Source organism: Laetiporus sulphureus (assembly GCF_001632365.1).
Source record: "Laetiporus sulphureus 93-53 unplaced genomic scaffold LAESUscaffold_3, whole genome shotgun sequence".
Classification (NCBI taxonomy): Eukaryota; Fungi; Basidiomycota; class Agaricomycetes; order Polyporales; family Laetiporaceae; genus Laetiporus; species Laetiporus sulphureus.
Genome location: NW_024468512.1, coordinates 392655 through 413024, shown reverse-complemented (window position 1 = coordinate 413024; position 20370 = coordinate 392655). Strand labels below are relative to the sequence as shown.

At 53.6% G+C, this 20370-nt stretch overlaps 10 protein-coding genes across 10 annotated transcripts; 6 read left to right on the top strand and 4 right to left on the bottom strand.

Annotated features, from left to right (window-relative positions):
- Nucleotides 1-923: 923 nt before the first annotated feature.
- On the top strand, nt 924-2809 carry LAESUDRAFT_809226 (uncharacterized protein). The gene is made up of 6 exons (XM_040914123.1): nt 924-1368; nt 1429-1776; nt 1829-1913; nt 1965-2054; nt 2116-2232; nt 2282-2809. The coding sequence occupies exons 1-6, from the start codon at nt 952-954 to the stop codon at nt 2557-2559; spliced, it is 1335 nt and encodes a 444-aa protein (XP_040768993.1). The 5' UTR covers nt 924-951; the 3' UTR covers nt 2560-2809.
- A 789-nt stretch (nt 2810-3598) lies between these two features.
- Nucleotides 3599-5994, bottom strand: LAESUDRAFT_720459 (alpha beta-hydrolase; the record flags this gene model as incomplete). The annotated part of the gene is made up of 6 exons (XM_040907817.1): nt 5643-5994; nt 5240-5586; nt 5056-5188; nt 4745-4998; nt 4589-4682; nt 3599-4536 (listed from the first exon to the last, which is right to left on the bottom strand). The coding sequence occupies exons 1-6, from the start codon at nt 5977-5979 to the stop codon at nt 3599-3601; spliced, it is 2103 nt and encodes a 700-aa protein (XP_040768992.1). The 5' UTR covers nt 5980-5994.
- Nucleotides 5995-7049: 1055 nt separating this feature from the next.
- On the top strand, nt 7050-8446 carry LAESUDRAFT_754917 (uncharacterized protein; the record flags this gene model as incomplete). Its single annotated transcript, XM_040911964.1, has 7 exons — nt 7050-7089; nt 7143-7223; nt 7284-7344; nt 7400-7491; nt 7548-7601; nt 7658-7723; nt 7773-8446. 7 exons carry the CDS (start codon nt 7050-7052, stop codon nt 8444-8446), a joined length of 1068 nt encoding a protein of 355 aa, XP_040768991.1.
- A 221-nt stretch (nt 8447-8667) lies between these two features.
- LAESUDRAFT_747034 (uncharacterized protein) lies at nt 8668-9463 on the bottom strand (the record flags this gene model as incomplete). Its single annotated transcript, XM_040911452.1, has 2 exons — nt 9302-9463; nt 8668-9237 (listed from the first exon to the last, which is right to left on the bottom strand). The coding sequence occupies exons 1-2, from the start codon at nt 9455-9457 to the stop codon at nt 8668-8670; spliced, it is 726 nt and encodes a 241-aa protein (XP_040768990.1). The 5' UTR covers nt 9458-9463.
- A 176-nt stretch (nt 9464-9639) lies between these two features.
- LAESUDRAFT_809222 (uncharacterized protein) lies at nt 9640-11889 on the top strand. Its single transcript, XM_040914122.1, has 7 exons — nt 9640-10097; nt 10153-10239; nt 10292-10352; nt 10410-10477; nt 10530-10583; nt 10645-10713; nt 10765-11889. The coding sequence occupies exons 1-7, from the start codon at nt 10052-10054 to the stop codon at nt 11787-11789; spliced, it is 1410 nt and encodes a 469-aa protein (XP_040768989.1). The 5' UTR covers nt 9640-10051; the 3' UTR covers nt 11790-11889.
- Nucleotides 11890-12472: 583 nt separating this feature from the next.
- LAESUDRAFT_614647 (uncharacterized protein) lies at nt 12473-13094 on the bottom strand (the record flags this gene model as incomplete). The annotated part of the gene is made up of 3 exons (XM_040903196.1): nt 12473-12682; nt 12739-12959; nt 13025-13094. Coding segments are annotated over 3 exons (501 nt in total), but the record flags the coding sequence as incomplete, so codon positions are not given.
- Nucleotides 13095-13479: 385 nt separating this feature from the next.
- Nucleotides 13480-16200, top strand: LAESUDRAFT_740805 (NOL1/NOP2/sun family RNA met). The gene is made up of 7 exons (XM_040911101.1): nt 13480-13825; nt 13878-13967; nt 14018-14512; nt 14573-14678; nt 14726-15274; nt 15331-15775; nt 15839-16200. The coding sequence occupies exons 1-7, from the start codon at nt 13491-13493 to the stop codon at nt 15934-15936; spliced, it is 2118 nt and encodes a 705-aa protein (XP_040768987.1). The 5' UTR covers nt 13480-13490; the 3' UTR covers nt 15937-16200.
- Nucleotides 16201-16402: 202 nt separating this feature from the next.
- LAESUDRAFT_720453 (uncharacterized protein) lies at nt 16403-17727 on the bottom strand. Its single transcript, XM_040907816.1, has 5 exons — nt 17281-17727; nt 17048-17211; nt 16749-16981; nt 16543-16631; nt 16403-16465 (listed from the first exon to the last, which is right to left on the bottom strand). Exons 1-5 carry the CDS (start codon nt 17472-17474, stop codon nt 16447-16449), a joined length of 699 nt encoding a protein of 232 aa, XP_040768986.1. The 5' UTR covers nt 17475-17727; the 3' UTR covers nt 16403-16446.
- An 87-nt stretch (nt 17728-17814) lies between these two features.
- On the top strand, nt 17815-18207 carry LAESUDRAFT_720451 (uncharacterized protein). Its single transcript, XM_040907815.1, has one exon. The coding sequence runs from the start codon at nt 17852-17854 to the stop codon at nt 18080-18082; it is 231 nt and encodes a 76-aa protein (XP_040768985.1). The 5' UTR covers nt 17815-17851; the 3' UTR covers nt 18083-18207.
- Nucleotides 18208-18676: 469 nt separating this feature from the next.
- On the top strand, nt 18677-19853 carry LAESUDRAFT_754911 (uncharacterized protein; the record flags this gene model as incomplete). Its single annotated transcript, XM_040911963.1, has 7 exons — nt 18677-18793; nt 18852-18881; nt 18942-19025; nt 19084-19233; nt 19285-19403; nt 19455-19530; nt 19581-19853. The coding sequence occupies 7 exons, from the start codon at nt 18677-18679 to the stop codon at nt 19851-19853; spliced, it is 849 nt and encodes a 282-aa protein (XP_040768984.1).
- Nucleotides 19854-20370: the final 517 nt, after the last annotated feature.

Below are 20370 nucleotides of genomic sequence, written 5' to 3'. Positions count from 1 at the left end.
TCTTTGACCATCAGCTTTTTCAAGATTTTTGTCACAACAGCCTAGGAAAGTATCTCGGAGCATCTTCTGAGCTAGCCTGCTGTAAGATATGTTGTGAAATTCCAAATAACAGGCGGTTTCACCATCAAGGACGGCGTTCGTTGCCCGCAGAATGACGATCTGGTGATGTCCCCACCTGTGTTCCCGGACACTTTGCCGCTCTTCGTCGACGGTAACACAGTCAAAGCAAATCCTGAATGCAACAGGTCCTATGTCCATATGAGACTGTCTCTGGAGAAAATGGCATCTCCGGCATCAGGAAAACTCAAATCGACTTGTGACCCGAGAACCTCCTTTTTGACTTGTTCTTGCTGGTATTGGCTTGTATACATAATAAGAAGCTTCTGACCCAGAAAAAAAGTTCAAAACAAGAGGTCCTGAGACTTTCTCGCACTTAATATCTTTTTTGGTGACGGCAAGCGGATAAAAGTGTCCTAAGCCGGATTTGAGTTTTCCTGATGCTTCTTGTACAATAAATAATCAGTCGTTCTCCCTTGTCCAGTGCACATGATGCATCCAGGGCTTATGTAGAGGAAGGTGAAGGTAATCCTTATGCTATTACAAGACGCGAAGATGCTCATAGAGCCTTCTGTTGGAATTTGGCGGCGGAGCGCCGGCTCGAGGGGCCCCGGAGCGACCAGCGCCACCGCCGCGGGAGCGTACTTTTCAAAGCTTGGGGGTGAGACTTCAATCATTCTCCAAAAATTCCGCTAATGCTGAATCATTCATGAACGTTTGCTCAGTACAAGATCAGGCATGCACAAGTTGCATTCTCGCCTCCGTCGTTGCGCTCGATGGCGCGGAAGATGAGCGCGAGAGTCACATGCCTCGAAGTAGTACTCGGAGCATCCTTCTATTAGACGCCAAATAAATCTGATTCACAGCGCGTTTTTTGCAATCTGCCCGCGCAATATGTCTTCCATGGACTCAGAAACCGCGACCCGCACGATCTGCCCACACATTGCATATTACGGGAGATGTGGTGACACTACAGGAACGCACGCCCACAGCAAGCCATGCGCATCACGGTATAGCCACACAATCATGGATGTCGCGCGGTTGAATGCTCTTGTGGATGTCGCGAATCCATCGCGAGTCAGCCGTGAGCTTGTGCTAGAATACATCGCTGGAAGGGACGTCTTTGGTGTCCCTGCGTGCAATTCCAGCGGTTGGCGACTTGTGCTCACAGAGCGCAACAACGCCGGTCATGGGGCCGCCGCTACTCGTACGATCACGGTCGAGGACTTCCTCATCAATGTCGCCACCAAGAATCTTGAGGACAAGGTGGCTGCTGCTGGTATGATTAACTCTCCGCGGATGGCCAGAAGGGTATATCTTTAATCTCCAGTTTTGGATATTATATCGGTACTGATGATTCTGAATTGACAGGGAGACACGTATCGGACTCTGTGTAGGAACAACAGGGACGGGCTGTGCCCCAACGGCAGCCGCTGTCCGAATGATCACTCTCTTATCGAGACGATGCGTATGCAACGCATCGCTAGTAACACACACCACAGGGCTGCCATCGTCTATGTTTCAATCAAATATGTCAATCGCGACTCCTGGCAGGTCGTTGCCAAGGTTAGAGCTCGTCAAGGCGAGACAGACCCTTTCAGTGTTCCCACGATGCTACCCGTCCCTTTATTTGCTGCGGACCAGAGCCTGGACAGGGCGTTGCGGAAAATTGAGTCGAAGATGGCGAGGCGTGATGCCCTTGCTTTGGGAAGAACCATTGTATGTGTTTAGTACATGGAGGGCTTCGTCCTATGCTCAGTTTCCTACCCAGCCTGCTCAGGTTCCCAGCGAAAATCCGCCGCCATATTCTGCTGTTCAAGCGCAAGCTCCCACTGACGAATATTATGGCACATCGAGTGAGTGATGTCGGTGTCTGATGTGATTGTTTGCTCATATATCTCACTCAGCTGTATCCTCGAGCATCTCTGTTGCGACGCAGCATGCTAGAGTTTCAGTAGTCATACAGCCAACAGATACCCCGACTATGCCGTCACCCGGTGAGTGACATTTAGTTGAATATGTCTGATGCAGGAATCATGCTGATCTCGCATCCTCAAGCCTACACAATGCCAAGCGCGAGTTCGCCTGTGACCAATTATCGTGAATCTCCATTCCAACGAGAGCGAGAGCCGCTCGTGCACTCGAGCAACTTGTCTACTCGCTTCACGAACTATGGTAGCCATGTGTTCTCTCTGCATGTGCAACTGTGCTAACAGAATAGCAGGCACTACATCGCAGCAGCAAGCCGTGGGCGAACATGTGTCAGAATTCTTCGGTTACCTTGTATGCTTTGCATCTCTTGCAGCGATTATGGGCTTCTTCATATGGGCCATCTACAACTACGGTGTATGGATCGTGTTAGGATGTGTCCTTGCTGTTCAAATGCTTGCATCAGCTATCGTCGAATACGGCTTCAAGGAGACCGTGGCGTTCTTGCTTGTATTCGGCTCCTTCGCATGGGCCCTTTACAACATGGAGTTTACAGGATCGCTGTCTGTTTAGTCGTACTTCAGATCTTTAGTACCTGCTTCTTGACGTTCACACTGGGGATAGCAAAGATCGTGTATGCGTATTGTACAATATCATGGTGATCGGTTGAATGAGCTGTGTAACACGATTTATAGATATATCCAATTCCGAGTTTGCAGGGGTTCGCTGTGGTGTTTAGATTTACCTTGGGACTGCAAAGGTTTTAGTACCCACCCGCACGCGCTAATCGGATGATAATTGATTGTGACGAGGAGCATCCCTTCATACGAGACTAGATTGGCACCATCGTAGATGGTTGAGATGGAGCTGCCCACTTCCGCTGGTGGCCATGTTGAACGGAAATGGACCACTATCCCCCTGAACTATGCTAGAGATCGAAAGCGGTTAGAATTGACCATGCACAGCCTATCGTATTGATATGCTTACTGTAGAGCATGACGGGAAGCTTGGGCACGCAATTGCCACACGACTGGTGTCAAGTTGACGTTGACCACGGGAGAGAAGACGTTAAGATACACGCAATGTTCGTCCGCGTATCGAAAGTGACCGTTGTCTGCGTCAGGATGGCTATGAGCAACATCAGCGGACTAGTAGTACGAAGTGCCGCACGGAAGAAGTCCCTACCTGAGCGCACGCTGTCCCATAAGCGAGAGCCAATCGCTCAGAACCTGCCTCAATCCAAACAGCGGTAGGAGACTGGAATGTGGCACAACCTGCGGTTGACTTTGCACACTTAATTCCCGAAAACGGCCACGACACCTGTGGCACGCTGATTGCGGCTCGGTCACATGTCGCCGTCTGTCCTTCAAAATTGGGCCCAATTTGAATGTATCGTATGTACAATAGCATGGATTCTACATCGTCCTTGTCATTGTAGAGTGCTGAACTGTATGGCTATTGGTTATATATTTTTTTTGTGGGAAGTGGCATGACATACGTAGTTTAGCCCATCATATCCACCAGTGAACCCAGTGATACCTGCAAGATCTGGTCAATGAAATCCACGCAATTGATCTCTGGAAGGCTTTACCTGGCCAATGTCATATAACCCTCACGGGCTCCCGAAGAAAAAGCCCAACTGGCTTTGAACGAAGTCGCACTGCGCCACCCTGTATGCCTCTGACGTCTCCATCGCCGTCGCATTGATGACGATCTCATTGTCGCCTACGTATGATGTCCACTCCACTTCAGCACCTTCGTAATTCGGATTGCCCGTCCATGCAAGCGATGTCCACCGATTGATCACCTCTCGCGTCGTCACCACCTGACTCTCGGTGAGCGGCTGGTATAGGTTGTCCGTCTCTGCGGTGGCAAACACCCAGTAGAGTTCGTCTGCATGGCATACTTGGCCAGGGCACGTCGCAGGGTTGGGAGTGAGCGGAGAGCCGAGGCCGGTTGCGAACTCCACCTTGTAGGAGTTGCCGGGATTGGTCGTGTTCGTCTCCAGAGAGGAGAGATAGACCATTGGGCAGTGGACGAAGTAATCGGTAAAGAGCCGTGCGAAGGTCAGGACTGCACCGGAGATGCCGTCCTCCGCAGAGGCAGTCTGGTATGGATACAGATCTGTCGCATTCAGGATACGCTCTGCCTGGGTGCTGTTGAAAACGAGCGACAGGCTATCCGGGAACACAGAGGACGAGGAGTTCGGAGGGATGCTCGCTGGCATAAAGTAGCAAAACTCGCATTCGTTGCTCGTCCAGATCGTCGGAACACGAGCGTAGACTCCATCCTCGATGCTTGATGCTATATCTGTCAAAACGTAGTCGCCATCGACAGTGATATCCCAATAGATGCCGAGATAGTATGCGGCCATCGCGATATCGCCTGCCGGGAGGTTCTGAACGCATAGAGCCATCTCATCTGTGAAGAAGGTCGATGAGTTGACCGCACATCCTAGATACTTTGCGAGCGTTAGGGAGTTATTCAGCGCGAGTGTCGGAGCCAGGAAAGGATATAACAGAGGGAAATCCGATTCGAGTATTGCAGCACCTGCACAACGTTATGACACTTCATAATTGCTAGAGCAATTGCCGTAACTCACTGAAAAGACCCTCTGTGTACTTAGGATTTGTGCCCAGGAGATATCTGGTCATTACACCGCCCGCAGATTCGCCGAAGATCAGCACTTTCGTTGGCTTTGCACAAGACGTTACGTGTCATCTCCAAGTAGTTCATTAGTAAACAGGATCTGACTTACGTCACCGCCGAATGATTCAATGTTGTCTTGCACCCAATGCAGGGCTAACAAGGTATCTTTCAGGGCAGCGTTGGAGGCGTTGAACCACCCGAACGCAGTAAGGCGGTAGTTGATTGTGACTAAAACGACCCCTCCGTATGAGACTAGATTGGTACCATCGTAGATACTTGAGATTGAGTTGCCCACAAAGCCGCTGGTGGTCATGTTGTAGGGAAACGGGCCACTATCTCCAGTGTTGAGGCCGCCCCCGTGAACTGTGATCCAGATGCATATCAGAAGAGATGTATACGGCTTTCAATGATCGCACATACTGAAGAACATGACCGGAAGCTTGGGCGCGCTCTCGTCATGTATCGTCCCAGAGTTGACGACGGGAGAGAACACGTTGAGATACATGCAATCCTCGTCCGTGTACAGAAGGTGACCATTATCAGCATCGGGCGGCTATACATTGCATGAGTCGAATGTGAGCTCTACGTCAGGAAAGCCCTTTACCTGGGCACACTTTGCACCATAAACGAGAGCCGATCGCTCAGTGCCTGACTCGATTTGGACTGCGGTGGGAGGCTGGAATCTGTCTTGGCCTGCAGTTGACTCTGCGTACTTAATGCCTAGGAACCGAAAGCTGAATTTGTCCCTGAAGCCGGTAAGAATGCCAGCTGAAGGAGTGGACAACTGGATTTGGCGCGAAGTGTCATAAGATGTGACGTTCGACCGGGTGAATGGCGCAGAATTCGTGCATAGAACTGGTAGAAACTCGTTTGGATCGACAGCACCTCCAGGCTGGTACCCCATCTCGGAATACTGGTAGCTTGGTGTGAACGCGTTGCACGTGTCCGTGGCTGCTCTGGCAAAGTGAGCAAAGCCATTTACAAGATACAGGATGACGGCCACTCACCGTCTCCAGCAACCCAGACCTGCTGAGTTCTGCTCAAAGCAGCACCATGCCTCTCGGACACGAGCGCCGCGGACAGGTTTACTGCAGTCAAGCCTGTGCTGCCAGGTGCAGGAAGCAGAGTCTCCTGTAGCTGAGAACACGCCTCGTACGCCTGCGAGCAGTTGAAGCCGCTCTTGAGATACAGCGCACTTGCACGATTTGGGTTCGAGGGGTTCAGGTCATTGTTGGATATGACCACTACGTCCGTGTCAGGGTATATCGATCCAGCATTAGCAAGCCTCGTTGAGATGAGGAGCACAACGATAGATCCGCAGAGATAGCTGAAGACGGGCTTCATGACACGCTCAGGTTTGAAAATGCAACGTTATGCCACCTAGCCTCTTTATGCCGGCCTGCTTTATATGCTCTCGAGCACCGATTCGGGCGGCGATGATGAAAGCCTTGATCTAACCATTCACGAAGAGAGCGAGTGTGCGGGGCGCCCGTCTGCATATGCTTCTGTCAAAGACAGGTGACATGTGTCCTCCCCCTACTCAAAAGAGGAGATTTATAGGTCTGCCTAGGGGAGACAAGGTGACATGCATGGTTACAATGTAGTACGTGGAAGTGGTCCATGCGAATGGAGGTGTTCTTGCTTCGCTAATCGTTATATCATTGACTCTCACCTATGGGCCGCGGTGTGAGTTTTGCCTCCACTGATACGGCGACGTGCGAAGTTTAACCAATGTGTTGCGATCACAGAGCAGGGCCATACAAAAGCAAACGTACGGATAGCCGCCATCATGTCTGCTGAGTGAGAGGTTGATGGCGGACTGAGTATAAGGTCCCGGTGGCGGACCTATATATTTTGAGCGGATCAATGATCGCTGATCGCGGGCGCCTGTCGAACTTGAACCGAGACGTCGACGACCTCGTTCGTGCTCCTCCTCGACCCGCCTCGACGTCGCAGCAATTTTAACTAGCTCGCTTCTCGACATCAAAAATTGCGCAGTGTCCTCGACTCATGGAATAAATTTTACCGAGCGCTTCCGAAAACAACGTGTGGGGAACGTTGCCAGGTGCCGAGGTGCATGCACGACGGCTTCTATCGATAGCGCGCGTCTGACATGCTCGTCCATTGTCCCATTCCGCGGCATTGTTGTACCGGCCGCACCTATAAAACGATGTGCGCAGCCGCCTCACGGCCTTTTTTGTGCTGCTGGTGCACCTCTAGCCGCCTTGGAAATCTGAACCTGGCTCGTCTCGATTCTTCACCCCTCCTTTGGACACTTTCCTTATCGCCTGCGTAGCGATTGTCTCTGTACATTCCGCCGCTAATACCCTGGCCACGACCCTGTCAGCATCGCGCCCTCATCCCTATTGTATTCTGCCTGTACTGCTTACACATTGATCCGACTTCCACCAATTATGCGTAATCCCGCCGTTCTGCTGCGTTTCATCATCTTCTGTGAGGTGATTGCGCTTATAGACATTGTATCATGCTGACAGAATCTTGATTAGTCTTCTTGCTGTATGTCAACGTCCTGGCGATGGGATTTGCGGCTTGGAATCTTTCGGCAGTAAAGAGTGCTCAACTTGACGGTGTGTGCATATGCATGTCCTCTCTTCTGGAGAGATCTGCTCACCTGCTGTCTTGTTTAGTCGAGGGCCCTGCAATCTTCGTGATATTCAATTCATGCTGCATCTTGCTGTATACTGCACTGTGAGGATTGCAGGCTGCCCGTCCGTAGGATTGCTCTGTTGACCGATCATTTCAGATGCTTCATAGAACTTTTCTATCCATCCTTCGGGTCTCCAAAGATCATGTTGGAATGTGTCGCGATTGCTGCATTTGGCATGCTTCAGTTTGGTACGTCGCCATCCACCTGCGTCAAGCCAAGTACTGAGGGTGTCACGATGTGGCAGCTGCTGCGGTTGATGCAACGGTCAGCGGTCCGCCCGTAGTATGCAGCGGCAGCGGTATGACAGTATTTCATCACGCTATCACCGGCCGTAGACTGAATGCATCTGACCAGGCAACGTTAACCCCTGCGCGTCTTCGTCCGTTTTGGTGGCTGTCACATGGATTTCAGCCTCCACAGGTGCGTCCTGAGACCAGCGTTTCACTACTGTATCTGATCAATCTTGCAGTTCTCATGTACCTATTTGCATTCATCGGCATCGTCGCGATGCATGCAAGAGTTCAGGGTGCTATCTGGGGATGTACAGTAACGTCGGTCGCGTGGTTCGGTCTCCAGCGGTCACCTTATGGGAACAGCGACTTCAAGGACGCCGAACGGAACTTTTACGAACTCAAGGATGATGAAGTGCGGCGGGCCGTATCTTCCGTGTTCGGCCACGACCCATTCACGGACCAGGCGGAGAAAGGGGCTACCGTCGTGCGAGGACTGACGATCTCAGCACCGCAGAGCAAGAGCGTGGAGAGCTTCCGCCCACAATGGGCGAAAGATGTCGAACCACGTCGTGGTGTCGACCCGCCCTTCTGCTCGCCTCCGCCCAAGTCTCCTGGTGTGGTCCAGAAGGTCAAGTCGTACTGGAGCGCTACCACCGCCTCGATATATGGCGCACCGCCGCTCCCGCCCAAGGCTCGCACCATCGCTTCACGAGGATACCCAAGACGGAGCGTGGGCAGCGAATTGAGCCTACCGATGATCGCGTCTACCCCAAGTCGTCCGATATCGTACGGAATCTTCCCGGAAGACGTCGCGGATCCCGATGTCCCGATACAAACACATAGACGAACAGAATGGATCAGGGCGCAGGACGCCCATGCATCGAGCATACATACGGGATATGCTCGATGAGAAGCTGCCCTTTGACAGGCCAGTTTACGTTTACGACTATGCATGATATTGATGACTGTCAGCGACACATCTGTATAAAGTTCGCCCACGCATTCCCTGTATCAACCAGCTAGCCATTGATTGCGCATATACGTATTTATCCGCTCATTGTAATAGAATCATAGACTGGGTCACGAAACAAATGTGAAAACGAATTCATACCATTCGAACCAGATACGTTATCATGACCCGCTGTCCTCCAGTTCTCTGATTCGGATGAGGAGCTTGCGATTCTCCTCGCGGGAGTCTGCGAGGGCAACAATTACTCCTTCCAGCTCCTGACGCGTCTCTTCAAGTCTCCGCTCGTTATCCTCCTCGATCTCACCGGCACTTACGGCGATCCCTGACAGATATGTCAGCGGTGTGGAAACTTTGGTACGATATATCAACAGAGCCTGCGACCGACCTTGCACCAATTTCACAAGCCGCCACAGACGCAAGACTATGAGCAGGGAGGCCAGTTCCCTCTCTCGCCCTCTCAGGACCACCTCGAGCACGAACGTCGTGAGGATCACGACTGCATCGAAGAAGTGCAGCGAGGAGTGTGTCACGCGTGAGCCTGGCCTGTAGTAGGTCCATCCAAAGGCCCAAATCGCGACGGGTATTTCAATAAGGAAGAATGTCGTGATCGCAAGTGAGATGTGAGCGAGGATCGTTAACCAAAACGGCTGATTGTCTTCATCAGGCATGCAAGTCTCGTTCAGGAAAGTATAGCTCAGATCGGCGAGGACGCAACCGGAGTCGATCAAAACCTGCAGTGGATAACAGGTGGGAATGTCGGCAGGTGTATCAGTGATTCAAGAGGATGATACGAGCCAGTGCGATGACCGCCTTGTGAAAAGGAGGCGACTCGAGGAACTCGGCCGTTCGCTCTTTCCGCTGCTCATGCTTCGACTTTCCGTAGTGTGTGCCGTCACCGTCACTGGGCTCATAAACCTGTTGAGACGGCAAGAGAGGTTCCTGCTCGGACATGGCGATGGAATGGAGAAGAGGGATGCTACCCCGCAAGCGCGTACCAACCGCCTGTGCAAGGCACGACGACGGCACTTGTGACACAGCGCCACCAGCGCGAGGCATCAATTCGGCATGTGACAGCATGCGCCTTCGCGTCGCGTAACAACCGTGACAACGCGTCCGCGCGCGCAAGCCACTTCGCGCATCGCCCCCTCCTCCCACCCAGCAACGAGGGACTCGTACCCTGTCAGGCCTTGGGAGAGCCAAGATATGTTACAGAGTCAGAGGCTCTGGATTTCCTCCTGTCAGCGCTCCCCCGTCCATTCAGCGATGGGGCAGTGCGCGACGTCAGGTCGTTGATGCCATCCATAGAGTGTCGGCTGCCAGTGATCCGCGTATTAGAATTCCGTCAAATATGCCAACGTCTCAGCTCAGTCTCCTCGGACCTTCCCCTCCTCTTCCTTCGTTGGGCACAGACTGCGTCGGCCCCTGGTTGTTTCGTTTCTGTTCTAACCCCTGGTGGCCTTTTCGTTCTTTACCTCTACAATACAGCTGGTCTATCCTTTGTTTTTCCTTTTAAGCAGCATCCGTTTAATCTTTATTGCCTAAGCTATGTTGTCGTGGTCTGCATTCCGATTGTACAGGAGGGTTCTTTTTGGTGAGTTCATCAACATCAGTTACTTATGAAAATCATACTGATGACTCGGCACTAGGCGTGGCATCAGTGATAAGCCTGCTATGGGCAATTACCTTGTCTGTATATATTTCTCGAGAGTGGAAGCGTGCTATTCACGCTCAGCGTAAGTCTCCAAAGACATGGCCCGAAGTTGTGTCGGCTGATGCACAAGATAGGTATTGTGGCATTGCTCATGATTGCTGCCAACGCATTCTCATCTGTTCTACTGTATTTGATGTGAGACAGCATTCTTGTTTCATCGTGTGATCATCCTGATATGAACTCCGGCGATAGGATCGTTGTCATTTTCCGACTTCGGTTAGAATTCGCACGGACTGTATTCTTGTTCTTGCTTTACCTCGGTTAGTCTGCAATTTCTCGTCTTCGACATCAGTCCACTTAGTCGACTTGCAGGAATCGCTGTACCGTTAACACTCGTTGGACCGAAGTTCAATTGTGCTATCTTCGGTACGTGTCACGTTGATCAAGACGGATTAGAAAATTGTACAGGCACTGATGGACCCTCCAGCTTCGAAGCAAGCTTGCAGCGCATCTTACGACTTTTCATTGTTTTTGACATGGACATTTGTTGCTATATGTAAGTACGCTATATGTCTTTAGCATCAACAACCTCATGACGATCATCCAGTTATTATACACGCAATATTCCTGTGCGTGATGTCTACGATCCCAGAACCAGAGCCGCCCAAGGACGACGAGTCCTTCGTTTCCGATACAAAGGATCTCGAAGGCAACCTTGAAGCTACCAACGAACCCAACAGCGCAGACTTGGTCGTGTCTAAGGCCGAACGCGTGCAAGTCGTTCCCGCTAAGCTAATATCAGTAGAAGACATTGCACGTGTCCCGTCCCCTCCGAAGTCGCCTTGGCAATTCTCGCGCTCTGGCACAGCGCTCTCCACAACGAGCGGGTTGAGCATGATGCCAATGCTGCCATATGGGGCATCTTCCTACGATGGATTTCTTAAGCGCACAGACAGTCCTGCGCCGTCATACCGCTCGCAGGAATCGCCTCGCCCGAACTTTGCGCGGGTCCCCGTCCGCCGCGAACGCCCGTTACTGCTAAGTCGATACGCATTGGATCCTCTCTTGCGGTCGGCTTCGCAGAGCTCCACAGACTCGACGACTACAGTGGAGTCTATCATCAGCTCATACAGCTCTGAGGTGGATGCAGAGACACTGCCTCGTCCTCCAGAGGCCACTCTTGCCGCGCATATCAGGTCAAGCTCTCCGCGATCGCTGCCAATCGACAATGTCCCTCCCCAGCTCCGTCCCGGCACTCCCTCATCTGCCAGCAGGGGCCCATCCGTGTACTCAATAACGCCTACCGTCGGGCGATGCGACGTGTCACACGTCTCGTCGCGCCCGCTTACTCCGGATTCTATACATTCGGTGGCGCCGAGTCTGTTCTTCATGGGCGGGCCAGGAGAGGCGGTCGTCGCGACTACCCCTGTGAAGGCTGAGATGGCGAAGCCCTCCGTTGTCATTGGGCCGGCGCCCAAGCCGCTCTCGGGACTGTCGCGCCAACCAACGTACGCGCTGCGGTTGCCCAATCCGTATGACGCGGCGCTGGGAGATGCAAATTCGACCAGGGGCGAACCGGTGCCGATGCCTCCGCTGAGACGCAATCTTGGTGGACAGCGTGTACTTCCATAGTTGTCTTGCTCGTTCACCTCCCTTCTGCGTTGCACGTCGCGCGAATCGACATGTTCACGGAGGTTCACCCAGACGCTCCCCCCCCCCCCCACTTATGGGCCATGGCAGCGATGCGGCTTCGCGTTTACGATGCCCATTTGTATGTTCAACACTCAGTACCCTCTCACGGATAACGTTCGGGCGGCCTACTCCTAGCACTTCGCGCTGACTCAGCCATACTGGTCGTGCATATCAGATATGGGCGCTCGAAACCCGCTGCCTGTTATGTTTGTCAGTTGAGGGGGTCTGGCGCTGTAGAACGACGTTTTAAATCAATATCTAGCACCCTGACTCCACTTGTGTACCACCAAATCCATGGACGTCGTCATGATACATATCTGTCCCATCCGAGGGCTAACTGCACTAGTATGTCTCTGCCATGGGACCCAAACCTATTCTAGGAATTTGTTATAGGATAGCTTAGCAGTACCCTTTACAAGTTGCAAGTTATCATCATGCATTGAACGGTTTCGACCACGTCTACCCCGGTCACAATTGAGTAAACGAGAGCTGGCTGAGCTATTGCGCTCAGTTGTGTCTAATCGTGTTCCACCATGTCACGACACTGCCGTTTCGCCCAGGACGAAGTCTATGGCCATTATCACGCCCATACACGTCCCGCTGTGGGACTCCAGATACTCCTATCAACCGATCCTCAACCCCAAGGCAAAGCCAGCAATGAACGACGCTCTCTGCTGGAAGTCCGCCGTCAAGAAGTCCACGATCCCCTTGAAAAACGACCCGGCACTCGGGGCCCTCTTCGCTCCCGTAGCATCCTTGGTGTAGAATAAATTCTCGAAGCCAGTCGCAGAGCGAGACCAGTCAACATGTAGAAGGTCAAGGGAGCCGAGGTACTGCAAAAGCGTCAGTCGACGTTCGCAGATCCGCGGGAAGAAGCTACGGAACCGACCTGGAGCAAGACGAACATGCCGCCGAGGACAAATGCAAGTGCCTTGGCACCCTTCTTCACGAAGACTCCGGCGCATATGCCAGTCACCGTGCCGAATGTGAGCTCCAGATAGCTTACGCTGGAGGACGGCGGCGGTGGCGGCGGTGGCGGAGAGTCGGGGATCTGGAAAGGGGATGGGGGGCTCTGCTGAGGCGCGGGAGCAGGTGAAGCACTGGGCGGAGCTAGTAAACGATATGTCAGCTCTTTGCCAAGCTATCCTGTGAGGTGATACAAAAGAAGAACGTACGTTCGCAGAAGATCTTGGGTGCCGCGTATAAGGAGAGACCTAGCCCTACACCAGCTGTTCCGACAGCTCTGATCCAGTGCGATGTGCTGCTAGCCCTCAACAGGAGTATGTTTGCATTCTTGCCTCTCGCTGATGGAAAGTACTTCTCGTAAAGAGTCGCGTTGGGCGAGCGGAGACGCGTGTTGAAGATGTGTCGCGACAGGCTCGCGTTCTGGAAGAGCTTGGGACGAAGTGTTGTGCTAAAGTTGCGAGAGAAGCCAAGTGTACACGGGGTGAACATGGTGGGCGCAGCGATGGGAAGTGTATATTCTGGCGTGGCGCAGGAAGTGAGCGCGACAAGTGGCAAAGCCATGACATCATGTCATCTGACCGCGACCGTCACGAGATGTCACCGGCGTCTGTCACACGACCGCGAAATTTCCTACTATCCTTTCCGGGAAATCAATCTCCATTACATTCATTCAATATGGGACGTCGTGCGAAGAACAAACAAGGGCCACCCGAGCCTCTAGAGGATACATTGGCACAGGCAGGACGGCATTCGGCGAACAAGCTCGGTAAGCGCAAGGCTGAGGATGCGAAGGAAGGTCTGAGCAAGAGGCCAGCCAAGAAGGCTCGCGAGAACAAAGAGAATCCAAAATCCAAGACTCTTCTCGGGAAGGGCAAGGTATCCGAAAAGCCAGGAAGGGCTCCTAGCAAAGCAAAGACGAAACGGAAGGAGGACGTTGAGGAAGAGGAAGGTGGGAACAGCGAGGGATGGGAGGACGTCGAGGGCGACCAGGATCTAAAAGCACATGCAAGGTGGGTTTTCTTCACTCAAATCGCTGGGTGTATCTCAATGCAACACGTATAGGTCACTATTCCACGATAGCGATGATGATGCAGAGGGAGGTTTCATCGGTGACTTGGACGATCTCGAAATGGCCGGTGCCGACGCGGACGAGTGAGTTCACTGTCCATCTTTTTTGCATTGGCCCCTTATGCCACATATAGCGATGATCTCCTGCAAGGTCCTATACGAGAGCTCGATTTGGATTCTGATGATGATGAGCTCGAGATCGCCCCCGCCAGGACCAAGGGCAAAAAGTCGAAGCAGCACGAACGCCCCGCGAAAATCATCCCCACAGCTTCTGACCAGTCATCGTCTGATGAGGAGGATGAAGAAGACAGTCCTGTTACCTTTGCGAACATGGAGGCTCGGTCAAAGGCTATGGACGCAAAAGCAACGCGGGAAGCGGAGCTTGACGCAAAGGAGATGCGTGAAGCCGAGTTTGCTGGTGCGGAGGACGGCGACTTCGCAGATGCGGATGTGGATGAGGACATGGATGGTGAAGACGGCAAGGGCGAGGAAGCATTCCGTCTGCCTTCAGCGGAGGAAAGGGAGGAAGAAAAGAAGAACGGTGGACCGGATGTGCATACAGTACAGCGACGTATGCGAGAGTGCGTCCGTGTGTTGGGCAACTTCAAAAAGCTGGCAGCCAAAGGTCGGTAAGTGCTCTCATGTCCCATGCTTTGTGTTGTGTTCTGTGTTGTTGATAAGTCTTGAAGATCACGCTCAGAGTATGTGCAGCAGCTCATTTCGGACATCGCGAGCTATTATGGATACAACGATTTCCTCGCAGAAAAACTGTTCCAGCTGTTCCCGGTTGCGGAGGTACGTAATGTTACCATTCGCGTGAGGCTCATCTAACAGCCGTCCAGGCGATCGAGTTCTTCGAAGCAAACGAGGTCCCCAGGCCGGTGACTATCCGAACAAATACCCTCCGCACACGTCGGCGCGATCTTGCGCAAGCGCTCATCAACCGGGGCGTCAACCTCGAGCCTATTGGAAAGTGGACAAATGTGGGTCTACAGGTGTTCGAGAGTAGCGTGCCAATCGGGGCGACTCCCGAGTATCTTGCGGGACACTACATGCTCCAGGCCGCCTCGTCTTTCCTTCCGGTAATCGCATTGTCTCCGCAACCCAACGAGCGGGTACTGGACATGGCCTCAGCGCCCGGTGGGAAGACGACACATATGGCGGCGCTGATGCAAAACACAGGTGTTGTGTTCGCGAATGACGCAAACAAAGTGCGGACGAAGAGTCTCACTGCAAACATACACCGTCTGGGATGCAAGAATGTCGTCGTGTGCTCGTATGACGGCAGAGAGTTCCCGAAGGTGATAGGTGGCTTTGATCGAGTACTGCTCGATGCGCCGTGCAGTGGCACGGGCGTCATCAGCAAAGACGCTAGCGTGAAGACGAACAAGGTATGCTCTTGTCGACTTATTACATTGTCAAGCGCTAATCGACGCGTCATATACAGTCCGAGCGCGATTTTACCCTCCTCTCGCACCTCCAAAAGCAGCTCATTCTCTGCGCCATCGATAGCGTCGCGCCTGACTCGAAGACCGGCGGGTACCTCGTCTACTCCACATGCTCCGTGATGGTCGAGGAGAACGAGGCGGTCGTGGACTACGCGCTGCGCAAGCGGCCGAATGTGACGCTCGTCGACACGGGCCTCGAGTTCGGGCGCACGGGATACACCAGGTACCGCGGGAAGGTGTTCAACGAGAAACTAAGCCTCACTCGGCGGTTCTACCCGCACGTGCACAACATGGACGGGTTCTTCGTCGCGAAGTTTAAAGTCGAGCGACGCACGAAAACGAGGCCGGGCAGGGAGGATACCGGCAAGGGCAGCGCGGAGGTGGAGGCGGGGGAGCAGAAGGCGTTTGATAGCGATGAGGACAGGGCGTACATGGACATGGCAGGTAAGTTGACGCATTTTCCACATGGAATGCGCGGGGCTGACGTTCGTATTCGTCATTACACAGAAATCAAACGGAAGAGGATGAAGGCCAAGGGACTGCGTGTCCCTGCGCAGCTCAAGTCCAAGCTGGAACATGCACCCACTGTCGAGGCTGTTGCATAGGCCCCGGGCTTGTATCCTTTAAATTTCGCATTAAGAGGGTTTCTATGATATGTAGCGCGTTCGATCTGGCTCTGCATACACGCTGCTGGCTGTAATAGCCAAGACCTCTCGGGGATCGCCAGCGGCATAAGGGACCTGTTCGCCGTCACATGGCGCCGCGTGCGGTGGTTTTCTACCGTATATGTAGTCGCTGCTAGTAACCCTCAGACCGCACGGGCTAACGCAGCCGCACGCCGAGTCAGCCCACGCTTATCGATTGAAGGTGCACAGTACAGTGTAAGTGACAGATACATTTAGACACGTCGGAGCCGGTATATGACAGGCGTGGAAGGTATCAATTATATCAATGCGAAGGCAAGAAGCGGCAAAAGCATATCGTACATCGCTTCCATCTCCAACGGTCTATGCAGCTCTATGATTCATGTGGGAGCCAGGGCTATCATAGCTGCGCTGCGGAGGCGGTCGTCCCGGACCCGCACCCCCGCAATCTAAAAAGGGTATACCAGACCCCTAGTACATTGTGGCTTTGCTGAGAACACGAGGAATCAGCATCAGCCGAGCGTTACGTGATAGGTGGCAGAAAGGTTGCCAGGGAGGGCAGCTTACCGATATCTTTTGCCATAGGCACAAACAGCGGCTGATGCACCGGCCGTCGCCAGCCAGAGTGCGACAGTTGCTCCCAAAGTCATCCAGACCTGCGCACAAGTCGTCATGATTTGGCAACCCATCATGATGCAACGCCAGAGCACGAAACGTGCGTGTTAGCAGATCGAGTCAATCAATCGCGAGAAGCGTGCAGGCGCTACACGCACCGCATTGCCCCAGTTGAGGGTTAGGGCACCGTCGGAGCCGGCGTCGACCTTGCGGCGCATGACGGCGACGAGGATGACGTCGATAAGGAAGACGATGGTGATGAGCACGGCAGCGAACAGACTGCCTACGAGCGTGTAGATACCCCCACAGCGTGACACGCGATCGCCGGGAACGGGCCGGCGGCGAAGCAGGAACAGGGAACTGACCAGAGGGATGAAGGCGAACCCGCACGCTGCACCACAGAACCAATCAAGATCGAATCAGAAGAGGGCCACATCAGGTAGCCCTGCTGACGCACCGATGGGGTGCAGGACCAGGATAGCGCTAGTAGCACGCGAGATAGCACCGCTGCTGAGGTTGACACCAGTGAGCTTGAGGGCGGCGAGGACGGCGGGGCTGAGGTCGTGGCCGAGCGTAACCTTGGAGCAGGATGCACCGGTGCTGTCGTTGTAGCCGAGGACGCTGGTCACAAGGCGAAGGGCATGATCGTCAGAAGCGTATTTGGAACAATTCAGTGGGCGACACACTCACGAGACGTCTAATGCCGATACGCAGTAGCCCCACACGCCGAACCAGGCGCTGCCGTCTGCATTGAGAAAGCCAGAGGTGTCATGACCCACGAGATGGAACAGGTATATTATATTTATTATCGGCACAGAGAGAGACACGAGCAGGAGGAGCAGGAACGCGTCGAGCAGAAAGAAGGGTGTCAGAGCAGCTAGCATTTCTAAAAAAAATCACGTCCTTTTTTGCACGGCGCAGGAATCGTCAAGGACGCTACGTAGCAGTGCAGCACAGACAGAAGAGAATGTTGAGGAGAATACCATTGCGCTACCGAGGAGGACTATATAGCGCAAGAACGCAAGTGCCGCACAAGATCCTGAAGGCAGAGCAAGTTCCCCAAAGCTGGCGGCAGGCGAGCAGACACCGACACGTTCTCCGTGGGCAATAGGCGTTATCATGGCGCAGCAGAGGATGGATGCAGCGAGTGGCTGGTGAGGAGGAGGACAAAGGCAGAGCCAGGACGGATAATATAATGTTGGAATGGGTTGTGGCGGGGAGAACATATAGACGCGTGGGAAGCGGGGTGGTCGGAGCTGGAATGGTGAAACAGTCGAGACGCATTCACCGCGTCGACGCTTGCCCGGAAGAGAAAAGAAGCGTTTCCAAGCGAGCAATAGATCACGACCTGGACGCCAAGGCCAGAGCTGCCCGTAACCCTGCTATGCAGTCCCTTTCCTCTGGCAGCAGGGCGAGCAGAGAAACGCGACGGGCAGAGGGAGAGGAGGGCCCAGCGAGAAACAGAGCACAAAGGAGGAAGGTGGCGGGGTGAGGACGGCGGATCTGCCGTCTGATGAGAGGCGGCTGATTCCTGACAGTCGCAGCAGCAGCTCTTCCTTCGTCTCCACGCGGACAGCGCCGTTCCCACACCCTCACATTCCATCAACTACAGCCACAGCTCCTCTGCCGCTCGCTGCTCGCTCATTGCCCTTTCCGCCCGCCTCCACCACCGCATCTGAGCACAGATGGGGCCAGATGGGATGGCGTGGGGGTGCCCGGCGTGAGTCAGATGAGCGATGCAGCAGCAGCGGAGGCGTCGCCTGATTGGGACGCGTTAACGTGGGCTGCTCAGAGTAGTTTAGCTTTGTTTGTACCCGTCTGGTTAAGGGATAAGAAGGCGCGCCGTCCAGAGCTAATTCTCTCCCTATCTCTTTCTCTCTCGTTCTCTCTTCTTCCTGCATTGTCAGGCCAAGATCAGCCTCTCTCTTCTCATATACCACTAATGTACGTGCTCACCTCTCGATCACTGCCAGTCATCTTTCCTACTTCTCTCCTCAATCATACCTTTTTCTTGTCCCATTTTCGCTCGCGCGACGCGTCTGACTCGCTGTGTTTTCCAGCTCTCATCCACGAGTACTACTCCGTAATGTCTGACGCCATTGCTTCCGCGCCTGCCCCCGTCGAGGACTTCAAGACCACAGAGGTTCCCGCTACAGAGCCCACCGCCGCTCCTGAGCCCACCCCTGAGGTAGATCCGGCTGCTGTAAGTATCTGCGCGATCTGTATCGGTCGTGTGTTGAGCATTGCAAATTTCCAATTAGGAGCCAGCCGCGGAGGATCCCAAAGCTGAGGTGAGGTGATCTCCTTCCGATAATTTGTTCACCGTGTCTGATACGACCGCTGTCGTCTAGGAGGCTGCGCCTGGTGAGGCATCTACGGAGGCTCCTGCTTTTGAGCCCGCCAGCGAAGCCCCCGCGGCTGAGGAGGCAAAGCCTGTTCGTGATACGTTTCATCTAAGCTGATCGTCGTATGTTGATCGAGTTGCCTTTTTAGGCTGAGGCCGCCACCACGGAGACCAAGAAGGAAGACCGACCAAAGAGCCCTAGCCTGCTGGCCAAGCTCCTCGCTCCTTTCAAGAACGAGAAGAAGGGTGAGAAGAAGCACAAAGAGAAGACTACCAAGAAGACCGAGAAGAAAGAGGAGGTCAGTCATATCGTTATATTTCATTCTCGATTGTCGGCTCACTCTGCGCAGGGTCCTGCTCCCTCCACTGCTGAGGAGGCACCCAAGGAGACCCAGGCTGAGGTACCGGCTGTTGAGGCGCCCAAGGAGGATGCCCCCGCTGAAACCACTGCTGAGCCGGTGAAGGAGACGTGAGTATTGATCGATGATGCAACTGATGACCGAGCCTAACATTCTCTCAGTGAGACCGCCGCGCCGGCCACCGAGACTGTTGCGGAGGCTGCCCCTGCAGAGGCTGAGTCGCCCAAGGAGGAGAAGGTAAGTTGTACCTCCATTGCTGTCAATGTTTGCTCACGGTATGCATGTAGAAGGAGGAGAAGAAAGAGGAGAGGCTCAAGTCTCCCAAGGTTACCCGCCGCTTGTCTGCGCGTGTCGGCGAGTTCTTCAAGCCAAAAGCGAAGGCGGAGCCGACCACCCCCAAGGTAGAGGAGAACCCGCCCGTGATTGAGGAGTCTGAGCCCATTGCTCCCCTCGAGAACCCCCTGGTTGAGGAAGCTGCGACCGAGCCATCATCGGCGCCCGTGGAGGAGCCCAAGGTTGAGGCACCACCCGCTGCCGCCATTGTCGCTGCTGCAGCATAAGCGTGGACTGCTCGACTGTTCTCCTATAATTATGACTTGTCACGATTACCTCTACTTGTTGATGTCTCTTACCACCATCATCCTCACTACGCCGTTCCCTCCCCGCTCATCCTGGATTGATCTAACTTTCTTTCCTTGGTATCCCTAGTGTACGACGCGGATCTAGTTTTGCTTGCTTCACATTCACGACCGACGTTCTGTCTTAGTTTCATTCATACCTGTGCAGCTAGGCCGCTGTCACTCAGCTAATGTTGATCCCGGGTAGCGCATTATTCTCCATACCCATTCCTTCTGCTCCGGATCGTGCATCCTTGTCGTTAGTTTTATCCACAGCGAGTGTCCATAGGAGATACGGCACGTCTTCCCTATGCCTGTATCTTGGGTGAACGTTAACGTCCTGCTCGCGTGAGATGAGCCGAGCAAAGATTGAGTTATTAGCGTGCGATGATCGTACTCGGCTGCACTGTTCGGAACGATGCTCGATTCTCCTGCGATTCCCAGCGTAGTGGCGTGTCGT

Coding starts and splice junctions, on each gene's coding strand:
- LAESUDRAFT_720453 (XM_040907816.1), bottom strand. CDS start 17,474: ATGCTAGCTGCTCTGACACCCTTCTTTCTGCTCGACGCGTTCCTGCTC. Junction 17,212..17,280: donor GTATCGGCATTAGACGTCTC/GTGAGTGTGTCG, acceptor CCTTGTGACCAG/CGTCCTCGGCTACAACGACA. Junction 16,632..16,748: donor CCCTCAACTGGGGCAATGCG/GTGCGTGTAGCG, acceptor ACTTGTGCGCAG/GTCTGGATGACTTTGGGAGC.
- LAESUDRAFT_740805 (XM_040911101.1), top strand. CDS start 13,491: ATGGGACGTCGTGCGAAGAACAAACAAGGGCCACCCGAGCCTCTAGAG. Junction 14,679..14,725: donor AGCTGTTCCCGGTTGCGGAG/GTACGTAATGTT, acceptor ACAGCCGTCCAG/GCGATCGAGTTCTTCGAAGC. Junction 15,776..15,838: donor GGCGTACATGGACATGGCAG/GTAAGTTGACGC, acceptor GTCATTACACAG/AAATCAAACGGAAGAGGATG.
- LAESUDRAFT_720451 (XM_040907815.1), top strand. CDS start 17,852: ATGGTGAAACAGTCGAGACGCATTCACCGCGTCGACGCTTGCCCGGAA.
- LAESUDRAFT_809222 (XM_040914122.1), top strand. CDS start 10,052: ATGTTGTCGTGGTCTGCATTCCGATTGTACAGGAGGGTTCTTTTTG. Junction 10,240..10,291: donor GCGTGCTATTCACGCTCAGC/GTAAGTCTCCAA, acceptor TGCACAAGATAG/GTATTGTGGCATTGCTCATG. Junction 10,353..10,409: donor TCTGTTCTACTGTATTTGAT/GTGAGACAGCAT, acceptor CTCCGGCGATAG/GATCGTTGTCATTTTCCGAC.
- LAESUDRAFT_809226 (XM_040914123.1), top strand. CDS start 952: ATGTCTTCCATGGACTCAGAAACCGCGACCCGCACGATCTGCCCACAC. Junction 1,369..1,428: donor CTCCGCGGATGGCCAGAAGG/GTATATCTTTAA, acceptor CTGAATTGACAG/GGAGACACGTATCGGACTCT. Junction 1,914..1,964: donor CGAATATTATGGCACATCGA/GTGAGTGATGTC, acceptor TATCTCACTCAG/CTGTATCCTCGAGCATCTCT.